Here is an 18,136-nt window from a genome sequence, read left to right on the forward strand (position 1 = left end):
GCACTTGCTGCTCTTGCAGGAGACCTGGGTTTGGTTTCCAGTACCCACAACAGAAGGCTTACACCCACTTATAACTCCAGATCAGGGATGCCATTTCCTGGACATCTGGGGCACCAGGCATGTACATGATGCACACAAGTGAGTACTTACACAGATACATAAAAATAGCACACTCTTAAAGGGAACACAGGAAGAAAAATGAATAGTGCTTCCATACTTACAAAATTTAACAGCAAGTATATTATTATAAGCAAAATCAAGGGTGGAGTATATAGTTCAGTGCTATAGTGTTGTCTACTGTGAGTAATAAGTCCCTAGGTTTGATCACAAGGAACACACACACCAGCAGGAACAAAGAAACAAATACCAGGAAAGCTCCCTGTGACAAACGCTTTTCGAGGCTGCTCTCTGCCCTGGTTACAATGTGTACTAGAGACCTGGAGTGCTGCCAGGGCTGAGAAGTGAGGACTATAGGTCTTAATTTTGCACCATGAAGAAAGTTCAGTGCAAGCAGCAGACGTCACTGCTGGCTAAGATCTATCACCGTGTCATCTCAAAACCATACAAACATGCTTGCTTTCCACAAATCTGTTAGGGCATCTGGGTCTTAAACACCTTATCTTTAGATCATTTGGATGCCAGAAGGAAACTAAAATTGCATGAGAAAAGAAAATAGCACACAGGGGAGTCATTATTTTTCATCATTTTTAGAAGTCTTTATTTTTTTTAGTTGCTCCTCCCACAGTAACGCACCAAAAGGCATAACAGTTTATATTGTACAAAGCATTGGAAGAAAGTACCTCAAATTGCCAATTATTTTCAAATGAGATTACAAACAAAAAGAAAAAAATCTGATTTATCAATAAAGGACAAAATAACTGAATAATGTCTGTTATTTACTTTTCTCTTTTTAACATAAGGTCAGGAACACTTCATTTTACAAATAGGATTAACATGAACATAACATCATCGCACAAGCTTGCAGACGACCAGCATAAGATATGGGGTACAGTTCTTAATCAGAAGAATCATGCTTTCGTGAAAGAAATTATAATCATTTATACAATTGAATTGATTTCAGTATTACAAAAACTAAGTTGCATCTATTTGTATTTAGTTCATTAAAAAAGAAAACAAAACAACAACAACAAAAGGAAGGAATGTTAAGAAAAGCCAAACACTATTGGGCACTCCCATACACAGGTCGTGTCCCCTTGGTCCTTGAAACTCAGAAAGGGGTGTGCCTCAGACATCATAAAATAGTGGCTGACAGGAACAGTGCTCTTTATAATCAACAAACAATAGTTTGCCAACAAATAAATACATGATACACGCAACACACAAAAAATTCAAACATTAAAAACAGTGACATGATTGTCTAAAATTAAGATGTTATTACAAGGATTTGGCAAACATTGTATTAGTGGTACAGCGGTACTGGTGATGAACAGGTTACATCACTGACAACCTCTCTGAGCATGAGCATCCATAGTTTACAATATACACATACCCTTTTTCCCTAGTTTTAAACAATGTACTTAAGAAGGCAAAAGGTAAGGGGGTGACAAAAACTCCTGTTATTACTTCCTATAATCATTGTGCATTTCTTCTGACTACTTCCATCTTCAAAGGGTTAAATTACATAAAACTTTAAAAAGGAAAAATTAAATCTGGCAATTAAAAGCAACTGTTCCCAGTCACATTAGGTGATCTTGTTAAAAAAAAAAGCAGAATTTGATTTCTATGGAGTGTTCATTTGTATCATCAATGCTGCCATCTCTACTGCCCCTCTCATCCACCCATGCCCTAGGACAGGAGAACGGAAGGTGCCTTCCCCAGTGAGGTTTTCATTCATCTTCAATCATTTCAGATTAATTGGTCCTCCAGAGGTCAGCAGCTGCCTTGCTGTGCAAAACAAAATAGTGAGAATAAATAGCTTCCATTTTTCTCTTCTTTAATCATTCAGTTTAAGGTCACCAGACTTTAAATGAGTGACCCTTTAGGTTGATAAGGCATTCTGCTCAGCAGTCTTGGAAATAGTTCTACATGAAAGAGTCATGCTACTGTTGGACTTGGTCCCACTCTGCTCAACCTCGACAATGTCATACATGGCTTATGGACTGGATGGCACTGGATTCTGCTGCAGCCCTTGCCATGCTGTGCCACACGTTGGAGGAACTGTGGGAGGTGGGATGAAGGGGATCCTTGTCGGACAGTGACAACATCATAGCATATGCCTAGAGTGAAAAGAGAGAGATTCAGTAAATGGCATTTGAAGAAAAACAGCAAATGTAATGTGAAGAGTATAGTCTGTGAATATTAGGAAGACGTGAGATCCCGCACAAAAGCATCCTTCATGACTATATTAGATAGAGAGACTGTATTCTTTTTATCAAAATGATGTAAAAGCTCTCCTTAGCCATACTCAGGAGGAGACAATCTGACTCTTGCACCTTGTAACCCAGAGACATGAATGTGAATGACCACCCCAAGGTCGTTCAACTGTACAAAACCAGCACTTATTCTGCCCAACTTTTATCTAGAGTCCTTCCTCAAAGTTCCCCCCTCATGTTTGAAATACCCTTGAGAATGACAGAGCTCAAGTAAATTCCACCAAGAAAAAAAAGTATGAGACCCAACAATATCTAAGCAACTGTCCCTCATGAATCCACTAAGTGGAAGGTGCAAGGAGGTTCTCCATAAGGAACAGCTACTTCTTCCCTATGACCATGCCAACTTCTAAATAACTGTTCAGAGACTCCCTCACCCACTGCCAAGGAAAATATTCAAATGAAGTGTTTGGTCTTGACTTGTGAGTGAACTTTTCACTGTTGATTTGCTATTGTGGGTCTCATCCATTGCTAAACTTGCTTGTCAAAATGCTGTTGAAGTGGACTCATTAAAGTCCTGCCAAAGACATTCCAGTGTCTGTAAACAAAGACAAATGCCTCTGTTGTTCAGCAGGATTTCATCTCGGGGAGTCATGCTGAGACATGTGGCCAGCCTGTGGTTTTTCTCTCACCATGGCATTTGGTTAGATTACAGGCTGATTTTGATTTGCTGGGTCATTGCTTTCAATGAACACATTTGGCTTTTGTACTTGTGTGTGTGTGTGTGTGTGTGTGTGTGTGTGTTAGAGGGGGGAAAGAGAGGGAGAGAGAGAAAGAGAGAGAGAGACAGATACAGACAGACAGGAGAGAGAGACAGAGACAGAGAGAACTGTGTGTGCATATGCACATGCTTGACCATGGGAGCTATATGCATGTGTGTGCATGCGTTCATATAGAAACCAAAGGGCAGCTCATCAGTACACCTTGTATTTTGAAACATGGTCTCTCCCAGGTCTGGAACTTCCCACTAGGCTGTCTGTCTGGCTAGTAAGTACTAGGGACCCTTTTGCCAGCCACCATATTTGGCTTTCTTTATATGAGTTCTGGAGTTCAAACTCATGTCCTTATACTTCTATAGCAAGTATTTTAGTGACTGAGTCACATTTTATTTTTATTTATGAGATTTGCCTTCTGGGTTTGTATAAAAAATCCCAGTATTTATTAGACTAAAATTCCTTAAGCATGAATTCCATGTTAGGCACTAATGTAAGTACTAAAGAATTAAGAACAAATAATATAGAGTCCAGTTCTTTTGTAGTGACCTTGGGGAGGTCACTCTACCACTTTAGTTTAAATTTCCACATACAAAGTTGGTACAACCATAAAACATAATAGCACTTGTCTCCAATGGTTGTAAACAGTGCTGAGCTCAGTATATTCCTACTAGGAAAATAGTTTTTGTAGAATATTATTTCCCTCAAGGAAATTCCCATCACAAAATAAAGTCACTATTTTACTGATCAATAATTTTGTATTCAGTCACTATAGGAAATTGACATGAAGCATTTGCTCTGCAGAAATCAAATGGCAACTGAAATGCAGGGGTCACTGCCCAGTTCCTCTGCACCAAGGAAACAGCTGCTGAGCCACAGAATGAATGAATTCATAACAAGTGAATGAATAAAGAGCCTCATTATAAAGTTAGTTTGCACAAATATTTGATAGAATACCCATATATGCACACATATATGTATACTGAAGTAAAAGCCATGAGCTAGGATACACAATTCTTGTATTTATTGTGCTGCTAGCTGTTACTGTGTCTAGGCAGGACACTGATCCTGAGATGCACTCTACAGCTGTTATCTCTACATTCTCAGACCCTTTAGCTTTCCTTAATAGCTGACAGTTTCTGAAATGTGTAGGGATTGTGTGTTACACAGTGCTGGAGTGGGATAACCAAAAGAAAGGAAGTGTGGATCCTCCTGGAATCTCTGATAGCTGGGAAACAAGGGATACATATGCTTGAAGCAACTACTTCTCATGGATGGCTCAAGTGGCTCTGGAGGCTTAACTTTAACATTAGAAACTGAGAGGTCATGTTTATCCCCATTGAGTCAGAGAAAAGAATGAGATAGCTCCCTCTGCCCTTCTCTTACAATGGTGTCTGTCCATAACTTTCATGCTTCTGCCAACATGTCATAGGTTGTAGAAGCCCACTGTGTAGAGGCTGTCCATATACAATTCAGAAAGAACATTATTTTTTTTCTAGTTCCATACATAATAGCATAGATTTTTTATTGAATTAAAGGACTGCAAACAATTTACATTATCCTACTGACATAATGTCCCTGATCAGCATACACCACATCTTAGCTGAGATTTTACTTTATCTCTATTAAGACCAGTCCGGTGCATCTCAATGAATAGGAAAGAATATCAAAATGGATAAGCTAATATGGCCCCATTGTTTTGATACATAATGTCACCTCCAAAATGTTCTAAGTAAACCAAACATTCAACCAATGTGAAAAACTGTAAGTTGTCTTTTTAAAAATGGTCTGAATGAACATTCAGTTGAATGTATATGTCATAAAAATTACTGGATTCCTTTATCTTTTAACAAAAGACTAAAGCTCCTTTAATTGGTGCTTGTGAATATTTTTGGAATAAATTTCTGTTGCCATGTGCTGATGGGTTATGAATCAGGCGGCAATTCATTTACTCAATAAACACAGGCTTCAGTTCCAAGTCTGTCACTAAGTTGGTGAAGATCTTTGGTAGCTCGTTTTATTTCTGGCCTTCACTTTATCCCTAAGCCCTGGACTTAATTATCTGATGGATAATTAATGAGTCATGCAATAGAATTCTCTATATATAGTAAAGAAAAACAAATAATCTTAGAACATACGTATGTCAACAGGAGTTATAGAACAAGATGATCAGAAAATAATCCTGAGGTAACAAGAGAACTTGAAAATAAGCCATGTGCTCTCTAACCAAAAGGGAAAGAACTAATGGGAAACTCAAAGAACTGCAGGGCATGGTCAGGCTTGCCATGGAAGTTTCGGTGGTGCAGAATGCAGTTTTACATGTTAATGGCTGCATTAGTTAACTTTGGCATTGATCATCTACAGAGAAAAACCAGGAACATCATAAATAAAGCAACCAAATCTGCCTGGATTCTAGAGTACTACAAAGTGATAATCTCTGCGTCTGTTCATAAAAGAAATGAATGCTTGCGTGCACAATATCCCCTGATGTGGCCTACAGCAGGGTCAGTACCTGTGACTTGGACTTTCTGTGTAACGGCTGTTTAAGCTCCTCTGGCACAAGAGAAGAAGAACTAAAGGAAGACAACTCAGCGTCAGTATATTGATTCTCTTCCATTCCCCTCATTTTGAGGCTGTCTGTGAAGTGCCTTATGTGATCTAGAGCAGAAAGGCCAGATTTATAGTCTTCCTCTTTATACCTAAAATGAACCAATGGGAAAGCACAGAAATTGGGTTTTCTTTTGCAGTTTCTTGTCTCATCAATTTATTTTCATTTTTATCTTAATATCTGTCAAATTTCACACTGCATTTTTGTGCAAAGTGGCATGCAATAATTTCTAGTTTAAAAATATTTGCAAATATCATATCTTAAGATATATTTCCTTTAATATTTTATTGACTAATTTTAGGCATATATTTGAAGTAAAGTCAATGACATATGAAGTCAACAATGTGTGGGGACAGAAGTCATACATTTGAAAACTTTTAAAGTCAGTTATAAAAATATTTAGTCAGGATACCCTAGCATCACAAAAATATAATGCCTTCAGCTTAACTATTGGTTAATTTTTCAAATTAAAAATCTATCATCTGTGAAATTTATATTAAACATCTGAGTTACAATTATAGTTGATTACTGAATGGCTTCAGTCATAATGAAATATCTATTTTCCATTGGTCTTTATAAATAGATTCTAAAAATTAATTACTTGGATAATCTTCATTCATCCTTCCTGCTTTGGGGCCACCAGAGTGCCACAAACACTAATGTGTTTACATGCTTGTGTTCCTTGCTACCTTAGTTTGCTCTATGTCAAATTAATACACTGTGTGTGTCTTTTCCAGGTCAAATTCAACGTCAATGATTTGTTACTCACAAATCCCCATAATCTAACACAATCTTCCAGTAGCCATGCAGAGCAGGAGGAATTTGCACCACAGTCCACCACACACTCTGTCTCTGTTGATTGGCTTACAGAGTTGTACAGCACTCACCTCACCGGGGATGTCTTACAACTCATCTCCAGGGCGCCACCTTCCTCATAGTCATCCTCTGGGATTTCTTCATCTAAATTAGTGGTCCCAAGCTCCTTTCTGGATTTTCCATGAATGTCATTGTCTTCATCCTCCTCATCTAACAACACTTCATCTTCTACTTCTTCATCATCCAGTAAATCAGAGCTCTGGCTAGTTACCAAAGTCTTGTCATCCTTGAAGTGACTGCCATTCATCCTTTCAAAAGCACAAAAAGTAAAAGGATCGATTATTGGTTTGGTTTTTAAACGTGCAGTTGGTTTTCTTATCCTCCTGAAACAATAGTTTAAATATTCAGCACTTACAAGAGAAATTTGTATTGTGTGTGCCTCGTTGCAACCTTGGGGAAATAACATAATTTCACAAAGGCACAAACAAAGACAAAAATAACTGGATGATTATTCAGGCTACAAATGCAGCCTCTGGCAGAACAGGAAAGGCAACCCCAGTCTCTGATTTCTTATCATTCCTGATAAATGATATGGTGTGTGCTATATAAAAGCACATGAATGTTTTCTCTGCATAATGTGCATAATTACCATTTAAGTACCCACCATTCAAAGTAATTGATTTCTGGAAAACATATATCACTGAGCAAAGCTGACAATAGCTTACACACACACACACACACACACACACACACACACACACACACACACCCCAAACGTAAGAAACCAGAGACAATGTGAATGACGCTGCCAAGGAGCAATTGATATTTACTGTTCCTGGGTGACAGTTATAAGATTCTCTACTTGGACACAATACTCAAGCTTGGAAGTTACTGAGAACTCACTTATCTTGACTCTTTCTAAATGATCCTAAAGTGTCTAGCAGCAAAAGAGTTCTTTGTTTTCCAAGAAAACACAGCGATGGTAAATCAAGAAGGAATTTAAGTGAACTGACATCTTTTGAAACTCGCTTAGCAGGCAGAGCTAACAATGCAAAAGAATCATTTTTCAACTTAAAATGTCCTTTGTAATATTTCTGTTTACATTTGAAAGAATTGCAATAGACAACTCAAACAAAACTTACGACACAAATTCTGCTTATGGAATTTGAAGGCATGTATTAAGCTGAGAGAGGCTTTCAAAATGACCATCAATATAAGGGAAATTTGGATATAATTTTTCTCATAAGACGTTGAAATATAACAGCTATAAACATTTTAAAAGAGGGAGCTCTTTTTGAAAGATATATAGTCAGAGAGGTTGTTCAGGCTCAGAACGTATGTGAAGATATGAAACATCGCAGGCATTCACACATCCTAATCCCTAAGTCAGCCATAATCGTCTTTGCTTATTGTGCTCCTCTAGCTAGTTATTGTATTAGAAAATCACAGAATCTTCAGTAACTGTAGGCAAGTATAACTTTCACATGAAATAAAATGACTTTTCAGTTCAAGGAAGATCAGAAAACATACTTAGCAATTCCCACATAAAACTATGCAGAACTTAATGTTTAGATTTCTGAGAATTAAAGCAATACATACATAAACCAACCTTGGAGATGACAGAAGCGCAAAGTACAAATCATTTGACCAGAAAAGTAATATCATTTTTGAACACTTAATACAACCTCTTTTACCAAAAAGAATGATGAAAACATATTTTTAACAGACATAAACTATTAGTTTTCAGATACACTGCCAACTTGCTAGCATGAATGGACAAAAATGTTATTATTTTTAAAAAGTGGGAAAAATGAAAGTAAAAGAACAAAAGAATCCATGGATGAAAACCAAAAGCAACAAAAGCCAACATGATTAGAAAATCTATTTGTTAATTATGCTTTTAAATGTGGCAATTTATAGGGATAAATTATTCATCAAAAGTAGCCTGGTAGGTAGAGAGAGAGGGAAAGTCAAATGACTCAACTTCTACTTCTGTGTTTAGACATGTTGAAGCCAGATGTTGCAGTTATGCAGCCTCAAAATCTCCACTTCAGAGCTATCAAACCTGAATACACGTTTCAGAACCAAATGGTGATTTTAGCATTTTGTATTTGTACTACATAATCAGACTTGAACTTGTATATAATGCCTGTTACTAGATCCATTTTGTACTGCCAACCAATGGGCTTGTCTTTCTCACATATGTACATACAAGCACACACACAGGCAAATGGAAGGAATGATATATCCAACAAGGAGATACTGTAGTTCTTACAACATCTTAGATGCCTAACAGGCTTGTTCTTTCTCCTTGCTCTAGCTATGGCTACACAAAATAAAGAGCAAGAACAGTTATTTATTTTGCTGTTATTTTGAAGTTAGAACATTTATTATCTGAAGTGTGCCCCCTTGATGATCTTGATGATTAGTCTTGGCTTTTATGTGCATAAGAATCTAAGGACAGTGACAAAATAAAGTCATGGAAACTTCATCAATTTGGTTCAGAGAGAGAGAGAGAGAAAGAGAGACAGAGACAGAGAGAGGGACAGAGAGAGAGAACTATGTCCACTAAAGCCAACATCCCTGAATGTTTGAGTGTATAAGAGGAACAATTGGCTCTTAATTGAAAAGTTCTCACATAGGTTTTGTGCAGACATATTGAACTAATCACTGCTTCTTCATATACAAAGTGATATTGATATATGAAGAGAGATAGAAAGACAAGATGGAGACACACATTGTGTCATGAGTTATCTGTTAATAGCATATTAAATACAGTAATAGCCAATCATGAATCCTTATGGTGAATTTCCTGCTGCCTTTGGAAATTTTGATTTAGCTGCCAAGGTAAGCAGAACTGCCTGGTAGTAAAATGGGCTGCAAAACAAATAGGCCAGGTTACATCTCATCAACTATTTACATGGCTTCTGGCAAGTTATTAACCTTTGATGTCCCCATTCTTTTGCTGATAAAGTTGCAGTCACTTTCATGAGGCCATTGTGAAAATTAAATTAACTAATATGGAACTGAAGAGACAGCTCAGCACTTAAAGCCCTTGCTGCCCAAGCAAGAACACAGGGTCTCCAAAACCACATAAGTGCTAGGTGTGCATGGTGGTTCACCAATAATCTATCCTCAGAAGAAAGACAAAGGATGCTGGCAGCAAGCTGGCTATCAAAACTAGCAATATCCCTGAATATCAATATGACTGAGAGACCTTGCCTCAAAGAATAAGGTAGAAGAATGATTTGGAGGAAGGTGTTTGACTTCAACCTCAGGCTTCCACAGCTTGTACACACAAGTGCATAGGTACCAATACACGTGTAAACATACACACTTTAACACCATACACACATGAGGAAGAAAAATAGTAACTTGTTAACTAGCACATGTAACACATTACGTAACTATTTGGTATGCATTCAAAAAAACACCAACCACCAGTATCAGCAATAGTTCCAACACATGAGTGCAAAAGCGTGTGCAAGATCTGCTGTACCTCTCATCCATGTTCCGAGGTGATTGACTACCATGGTTGCTATTTCCAATGAAATTCCGGATCTCTGTGAAGTAAGCATCTTCTTTGTCATCCAGGATTGCACCTGTGCTTTCTAATTCTGAATGAGGCGATGACGTTGCTGTACCTGGGTGGAAGAGAAAGCCTTTGTGAGAAGATCGTTGTTCATCTGACAATCTACTTATAACTTCACTCCTTATGAACCAGAGGAGTGCTATGTCTCAAAACTTGCCCTTTTCAATGGGAGTACAAGCAACTCCAACTTGTAGTGCAAGCTCATGAGTCTCTTGAGAACATTCTGGATACCAAGACCTGGAATCACAGCCTATTGAGGTTGTCATTTCTCTCAACCTGCTTGTACTTATCTTTATGGAACATGGGAGTATTTTTATTCATATGAAAAGATAGGGTAAGAAATTACAGAAATCTTATATGTAGACTCTGCCATAACACACTGTACTCAGTCCTGGTTGTAATCAGCATACATCTATTGTTGCTGTATTAAGGTATGTGATCTGAACAGGGGAGTGCTCTTGGACCCCAGACCGACAGTGGGGAGGCCAGCATGGGACTGATCTGGACCCCCCAAATGTGAGTGTCAGTGAGAAGGCCTGGGCAACCTATGGGGCCCTGAGCTGTGGATCAGTGTCTATCCCTGGTATACAAACTGTCTTCATGTGCCTATAGCACAAAGAGAGATGCTCTCTCAGCCTGGACTCTTAGGGGAGTGCCTGGACCCTACCAAGAGTAAAATGACAGACTCTAGATATCCCCTATGTGGAAGGATTTGGCAATAGGGTGGGAGGGAGGGGGGGAAGGGGAGTGCGGGAGGATGGGAGGGAGAGGGAACTGGGATTGACATGTAAAACAAGCTATTTAAAATTAAAATAAAAAATGATAAAAAAAAGAAACACAAAAAAAAAGGTATGTGACAAAGTGAAGGCTGAAACCATGCTTAGCATTTTAAACCTTGATTTGTTACAGGGGGTTGTGAGCATACTCAGAAACAACCCAGAAGCTGGTATGCATGAAGAAGCTAATGATGAATCTGCCTTTTATAAGATGGTCCTCAGCTTCCTCGCAAAATTATAGTCATGATAACTGTGTCACAGAATTGCTATATTGGTTTACACCATTGTAAGTACTTAATATATTGCCACATCTTATACAAGCACAGGTTTTATACTGCTTATGTATTCCCGCAATATATGTACAATTTAATAGTTTATTAACCACCCATATAACAAAAACCTAGAGTTAGTACTTTCTCTCATCTTAAAGAAATTATCTGGTTAAAAACTAAGCACTCAACTTTGACAAGTTGTTTTTTCAATATTGGGGATCAAACTCAAAACCCAGCATATGCCAAGTAACTGCTCTACCACTGAACCATATTCTTGGGCACCAACTAGTTGCATTTTCTAACTTTCTATTTTTTCTGAAAGAATATTGATTGCATAATATAGGATATTTGGCACATAGAATATTTTTCCATGGTTTCATCATTGGACTAGACTTCTAGGCCTAAAATCCAACACTTAAAAACCAGGATTGGATTTTTGGGCTTGAGGAAGATGAATAGTGTACATGTCACCATTCAAGATCACACACAATGCTGCTTACTGCCAAAATGAATCAACAAAGTAATTTACTCAAGAAAAAGTGATTTGGCTCTTCAAATCTGATTCTTTTACTTTCTATGAAGCCCCCTTTCTTGAACTCAGTACTTGCCCACAATCCTCCTAGTCGTACAGGTGATCTCTGTACATAAACCCCAGCAGACAAATGCCAGCTCCTGGCTGACTGTTGAACTTTCAAAAGCAAAGAAAAGATGTAGAATCCCTTCTGTTAAGTACATGTTGTTGGGTTTGCCATCAAGGAAGGCTAGGGACTGGGGTGAGCCTGTCAGTTACTTGATTTTATATAACAGTTAGAGACGAAACGAGAAGATCTGTACATCCTTTGTATGCTGCTCTGACCGTGTTCACTGCCAATCCTGACTCTATATAAAGTTATCCCACAGACCACAATTTCTAGGTTAATATTCAGGGATTTTGCCACACTTAGAATACATACTATAGATGGAAAGAAAATTCTTTGCAATTTAGGAAATTCTGACTCATATCTGTGCAGAGTCTAGGTCATGGCTGTCTTTGCTTGAGATTGCCTGTTGAGATAAATCCAGCTGGATGGAAATCTAACCTAAACAAGACCACAGAGTCTCACATTCTCATTCATTAGTGATTGCTTCATTCACATGGTTCTAAAACTCACGGGAATTGTGGTATGAACTTCCAGAGTACTATCAGATTTAAGTGTTGAAATGGGATGGAAGACGAAAGAGCGCAATTATATTCTGCAATATAAAGCATAAGCCATTCTTTCTCCCATAACACCACTGAGGACCCACCAGACATGTTTCCATTCTCATGTTTCTTTAGGTGTCTGTCAAGATTGGTTTGTTGACCAAAACATCTATCACATAAGTGACACTTAAACGGTTTCTCCTTGTTGTGGATGTTGCGGACATGTCGCTGCAGGTTGGAGGAAATGCTGAATGATCTATCACAGTATTTGCATCTGGAAAGTAAATACAGACACAGTATCGCAAACACATTAGAAGATGTTTCCTAAGACTTGTAGACCTGAAAGTTAAAATAACACTTCACGTAGGAAAATGCTATTCATGTAGGAATACTGCAATTCCAGTAGTCTTGTTTTGTTTTGGGGGTAGTTCCACCGCTCTCTAATTTATTAGAATACTGAATTCCAAAGTTTTAAATAAATCTCACTAAATTAAGTATATCACAAAGTGAAAGCATTGCCTTACATTCTGCTTAACACAGAACCACTAAATACTTACAAGTGAATATTAAAAGTCTAAGCAATTTCTTAGCACATTTACCTCTCCTGTTAGTAACTATAAAGAAAATTCAATCATTTATTCCTTAGTGGTACACAATCCTCCAAATTTTAAAACAGGAAATGTAAAAAATGTGTTTGGTGCTGAAGACAGTGTTTTTCTTAACCTGTAGCAATTAGGAATCCCAGAGCCTCCCTTAATATTTAAACTATTACAAGAGCAAGTGCTGGCACTATTAAGTCCCCCAGAAAGAAAGCAAAGGTCTTCACTAACCACCTGCTCTCAACTTCCCCCAATTTTCCATTCTGATATCTATTAAAAAGTTGGCTGCAACTTTGAAGAAGGTCAGTTTCCTTGGAAATGGCTCACTGTGGATTAGTTAAGTGTTTCTGTATTTGATATGATTAAAACCCTAATTTATTTAAAAATTTTCCTTTGTCCATAAAATGAAAATGTGAAATTTGGAGACCAGGCTAGCCCAAATCTTTTCTGTGAGAATGGAAGTGGTTTTGTAACTGATGGGTGATTTCACGTCACTTGAAGGGAGACTCTATCATATATTTGTGAGGTTGTGTGTGTGTGTGTGTGTGTGCGTGATTGCACGTGCACACACACACACACACACGCACATGCTATGTTAAAAGAAAACAACCTGAATTTTCTGGATTTCTTCTAGGTACAACTGGTCAACTCCAAAGCCAGAAAATCCTTTAGTTGTACTTCCAAGTGTAGTGGGTCCTTCTCCTGCCCCACATCTCAGTACAGATTTTAGTTCTAATGCTCTATATTAGAAGTCACCCCCATTCATCCAATTCCAAGTATTCAGCTCTTCCTACTTCCCTTGTGATGTCAAAAATCTAGTCAGGTCGGTGGGAATTAAAATCTGTTAAACTAGTTCCTTTGGCGTGGTATCAATGAGTCAACTCAAGAGTCCTTGAGTGGGAGGCCCAACTTCTGCATCATGATGTTCTTTGACATTTCTGGGTTATGATAGTAATTACAAAGGAGTGAAGTCCACTATTACAGGGGTTATTCCATTTTGTTGTCACCATAGGAAAAATGTTTATGGAATAATGGGCTCTTCTTGCCATACTTTTATCTCAAAGGCACAGTGCAGTGAGAAATCTTGTGCGTTTAGCACAAACATGTTGTACTAAGTAAAGCAAACTCAGAGCCTGGCAAAGGAAATGCAAATGCTAATAAAGATCTGAAATGTTCTGCTCATGACACAGTCTATATGAATCACAATGGAGAAAGAGTAAGAGTTTCACATGCCCCCACATTTCTTTTGTGTGAAAGGTCTTTTCCAAATCTACTCCATCAACCTCTCAGCTCTGGATAGAGTTGACCAATAAGGATCAGTGCCTACTCATGATCAACTCACATTTTTATTCTACTTCCCGTTAGCATATTGAATAGAGAGGCAAGTACTCCAAATTTTAAAGTAACTTTATTCTATTCCAATATATTAGCTGGTATTTAAATGACAGTTCAAACCAAGCTTTTGTTTCAAGAATTCTTAAGATGTATGCACAACCTAATTGTGACCCTTCATGACAACATAAAAATATAGGAGACTAAAAAGCTTTGAAATCTGATGTGAGGTGACAGATCCCATTTGAAAAGTCTAGTCTGGTCACCAAACTTCATAGAAAGCAGTGAGCATCTAAAGATCTGATTTCTTATTTTTCTCCATTTGTAAAAGAGAAGATCTGTACAAATCAAGATTCCCAGCAATGCAAATACTAGCTTGTGTACTTTTAAACATGTACAACAACAGCAATATGCATGAAGCCAAATAAAAGTGTGTCATTCAGTACCTAATTGAAGGACCATAATATCATAGCTGCCGACTGGGACAACATTCAGCCGTAACAAAATGTGAATAGAAACCTTTCCATTTAAGCAAAATTCCTGGGTGATAGGATATTATCCAAAGGGGAGTTTACTTAAAGTTTTCCATTGTTCTATCTCTTAAAGATCTGTTATGTAAAGTTCATTTTGTCAAATATAAAGTGGAGTGACATTTATGAATAAAAACAAAGGGACTTAAAATGCTAATTTTCTGAATTTCTCCTAAAACTTCTATTATTTTTGAGTAACCATAGGTCTCCCCATGTTTGCTTTCTCTCTTTTTTAAGATTTACATTTTCCATTATATGTAGTATGAGTGGGTGGATATGTACATGTGATTAAAAATGGCTTTGGAGTCCTGAAACATCACATCCCCTGAAATGAAATTACAGACATTGGAACTGTCTTACAGTAAGCTGCCAAGCCATCTCCTCTATTTTGTTTACAAACAACAACTTTGAAACAAGGTAATTCATTGTAATGAAAATAACAGTGTTCAGGCCAAAATAATTATACTAATATACACTTAAGAATTTCAAAGGAGAAACAAACTGTAGTGTTGCTTGAGATGAATTCACTCTTGGAGAAATCCTAACTTGGATTCTAATGCTGAGAGCAAATAGTATACTTAAATAATGATTTACATGTTTAAAGTAGCCATGTTCTTAATTTCATTGTGTTGTAAGCACAGGTATTGCTGTCTCATACGGCCTGTGTGTCATGTGGTTAATTTTAGCATTTAACAGAATAAGAAGCTATTGATAGAATTGGCTCCTTTTCCTAGAATACTCTATCTGCGGAATCTCTACATCTATACTTTTTTTTTCCTCTTCTGAAGTTTGAGATGTTTGTTTCTTAAACCTCCTGTTGGGATCTGCGGATGATGACTTAACTGTACTACGGAAGCAGATATATTTGGATGGTTACCTCCGGGCAGAGACTCGAGGCTTAGATGAGAGGAACTTCAGTGTTATGATTTTTGTCAATTAAAATGATAGTGATTATTTAAAAAATAAAGCAGAAGTGAAACTTTTTTAAGGCTGCTAACATCTTTTAAACATGTGTCCACTACTAGAAGTTACCCTAGATGTCTTAGACTGAAAACTAAAAGTCTCATTTGATGAAGAAAAGACATTCCTAATTTTGGCTCTTCCTACTTTGATGCAAAATTTGATTTACATCCAAATATGCGCCAAACTAGTTCTTATTACACTGTGACCTCATAGCCATTGATATGACAATATTTATCAAGATATTTAGAAAACCCATTGTCAAACCTGTATGGCTGCTCCCCTGTGTGGGTTCTCAAGTGGCGGGTAAGGTTCGCAGACCTTGGGAAAATCTTGCCACAGTATCTGTGAGGAAAAGATATTTGCAAGAGAGAATCAGCAGAGTTAAAGCAGTCACATGCATGTTCTTGACTTAATTAATCCTGCATACCACTCATGTCTCTGGCATTTACAATTTGCGGCAAAGCCACTCTAAAGTTATAAATAACTCTATAAATAAAGGCTGTATTAGGAGGCCTGTTGAATTTGCTCACACATAAGTGAGTAGTTTATGAAAATAGGCATTATGCTGGATGACCCCCACATGAGCCTGTTTTTTTAACTTCATAACTTTATACTCACAAAACTAGATCAGATAAGAGGACCAAAAAAAAAAAAGAGTTTGAGATTCTGGATTGATGGATGTATCTCAACTGGAAAGAAAGGAATAGGGTGTCCAAAGAGTAGAGAAATATATTTTCTTGAAACAGATAGCACAGGTATCTGAAAATAATTGAGAAATCACAGGCACATAACAGAAGCTTGCTCTTTCCTTGATGTGAACTAAGAAATGTATTAACCAGTGTTTCCCACTTATATGTCCTTTGTGAATAGCTTTATTCAAAATTATGGCTATGACAATAAATATATGATAGAAGACAGCAGTATTCTACATTGACATGAAAATAATTAACTGTGAAAGAAAATGCATTAACTATCAAAGTGAGAGAAGCAGATGATATCTGGACTGTTTCTGTATATCACAACCAAATGGTCTGTGTTAAAATTCTTTTTTAATGATAACTTTTAAATGTTTTTACATGTCACTAATAAAGAGCACCTTGAAGTAACTGGAATCTATCATGGCTGCTATTGATAATTTTACAAATAATCAAGAATAACTTGTAAATCAAACAACAGGCTGTTTTGAAACAAAGGGGAGATTTTGGCAAGTCAGCTGTAATTAGCTCCACACACCTGCAGGTGTAGCGTTCTTTCCCCTTCCGCAGCAGACTCTCAGGCAGGGCATTAGGAGGTGCTCTGAAGCTGAACATTGAAGGCACCGACTGAAGGAGCTCACTGGCCTCAGGCTTCAGAGCACTGAAGCTCTCTAGCTTTTCTGCCATGTTCTCAATAGCTGACATCTGAAAGGTATGAACACAAACAGGGAGGGGTGTTACTTCTTTGCTTCTGTAATGATCTCTTGCTAACCAAAAACATAACCCACAGGAAGACTTCAAATCTTCTTACATGCAATAGGTTCCAAATGAGACTGTAGGGCTTCAGAGCTAAACAACGAGAAAGCTGATGGGCATGACAAACAAAGCTGGCTGAACTGCTTCCACGGTAGCCTGATTAGGCCACATCATAATAATATGACTGAGCAATGGAATACCCCAAAGAAATAATAAACCAAAAGCATTTTATCTAATTGGCAGCATGATACTATGGATATCAGTGAGAAACTGAAAATTTTAGTTAAAGGTACTAACCACCATGCCAAAGTAATTAAGAATAAAAGTCATGGTATCTCAGGAGAAGAAATGACAGCAAGAAAGAACATCAAGTCTTCAAAGGGTGAGCTAAAGCAAAATGTACATAATCCAGAAAGAAAAAGTCAATGTATAAGAATTGCCAAAGGCTATGTCAAATTAATATCAGGATAATCCAACATTTTAAGTGGAATTATATACAAGGAACTTTGATGAAATGTTCATTTGTCCTGAGCAGATTAGTTTAAATGAGTTTATGATATCTTAAGATAATTTCACATAGAATAGATATTAACGTACAGGGAAAAGTTCCCATTCTTCAAGACACACTCTCTCACAAGGTCCTAATATTCTCACATATTTTGCTTATCATCTACCCAATGGCATATCTGCTCATCATCTACCCCCCGGCATGTCTGTTCCTCATCTACCCCCCGGCATTTCTGCTCCTCATCCACTCCCCCCCCCAGCATATCTGCTCATCATCTACCCCCCCAGCATATCTGTTCCTCATCTACCCCCGGGCATATCTGCTCATCATCGACCCCCCCCCGGCATATCTGCTCATCATCTACCCCCCAGCATATCTGTTCCTCATCTACCCCGGGCATATC

General features: G+C 37.7%; 1 protein-coding gene across 9 annotated transcripts in view; it reads right to left on the reverse strand.

The window, feature by feature from the left end:
- Positions 1–691: 691 nt before the first annotated feature.
- Positions 692–18,136, reverse strand: part of Mecom (MDS1 and EVI1 complex locus) — a 544,013-nt gene continuing 526,568 nt past the window's right edge. For 8 of the 9 annotated variants that reach the window (XM_040754548.1, XM_040754549.1, XM_040754547.1 and 5 more), the window contains 7 exons: positions 17,008–17,174; positions 16,039–16,116; positions 12,455–12,624; positions 10,027–10,171; positions 6,599–6,835; positions 5,616–5,802; positions 692–2,237 (listed from right to left, as the gene is read on the reverse strand). In XM_040754548.1, the coding sequence (XP_040610482.1) occupies positions 2,103–2,237; positions 5,616–5,802; positions 6,599–6,835; positions 10,027–10,171; positions 12,455–12,624; positions 16,039–16,116; positions 17,008–17,174 (1,119 nt within the window). In that variant the 3' untranslated portion in view covers positions 692–2,102. The remainder of the gene's footprint in view (positions 2,238–5,615; positions 5,803–6,598; positions 6,836–10,026; positions 10,172–12,454; positions 12,625–16,038; positions 16,117–17,007; positions 17,175–18,136) is intronic. The other variant, XM_040754551.1, reaches the window with a different exon arrangement.

The sequence above is a fragment of the Mesocricetus auratus genome, unplaced genomic scaffold, assembly GCF_017639785.1.
Source record: "Mesocricetus auratus isolate SY011 unplaced genomic scaffold, BCM_Maur_2.0 Super-Scaffold_100011, whole genome shotgun sequence".
NCBI lineage: Eukaryota > Metazoa > Chordata > Mammalia > Rodentia > Cricetidae > Mesocricetus > Mesocricetus auratus.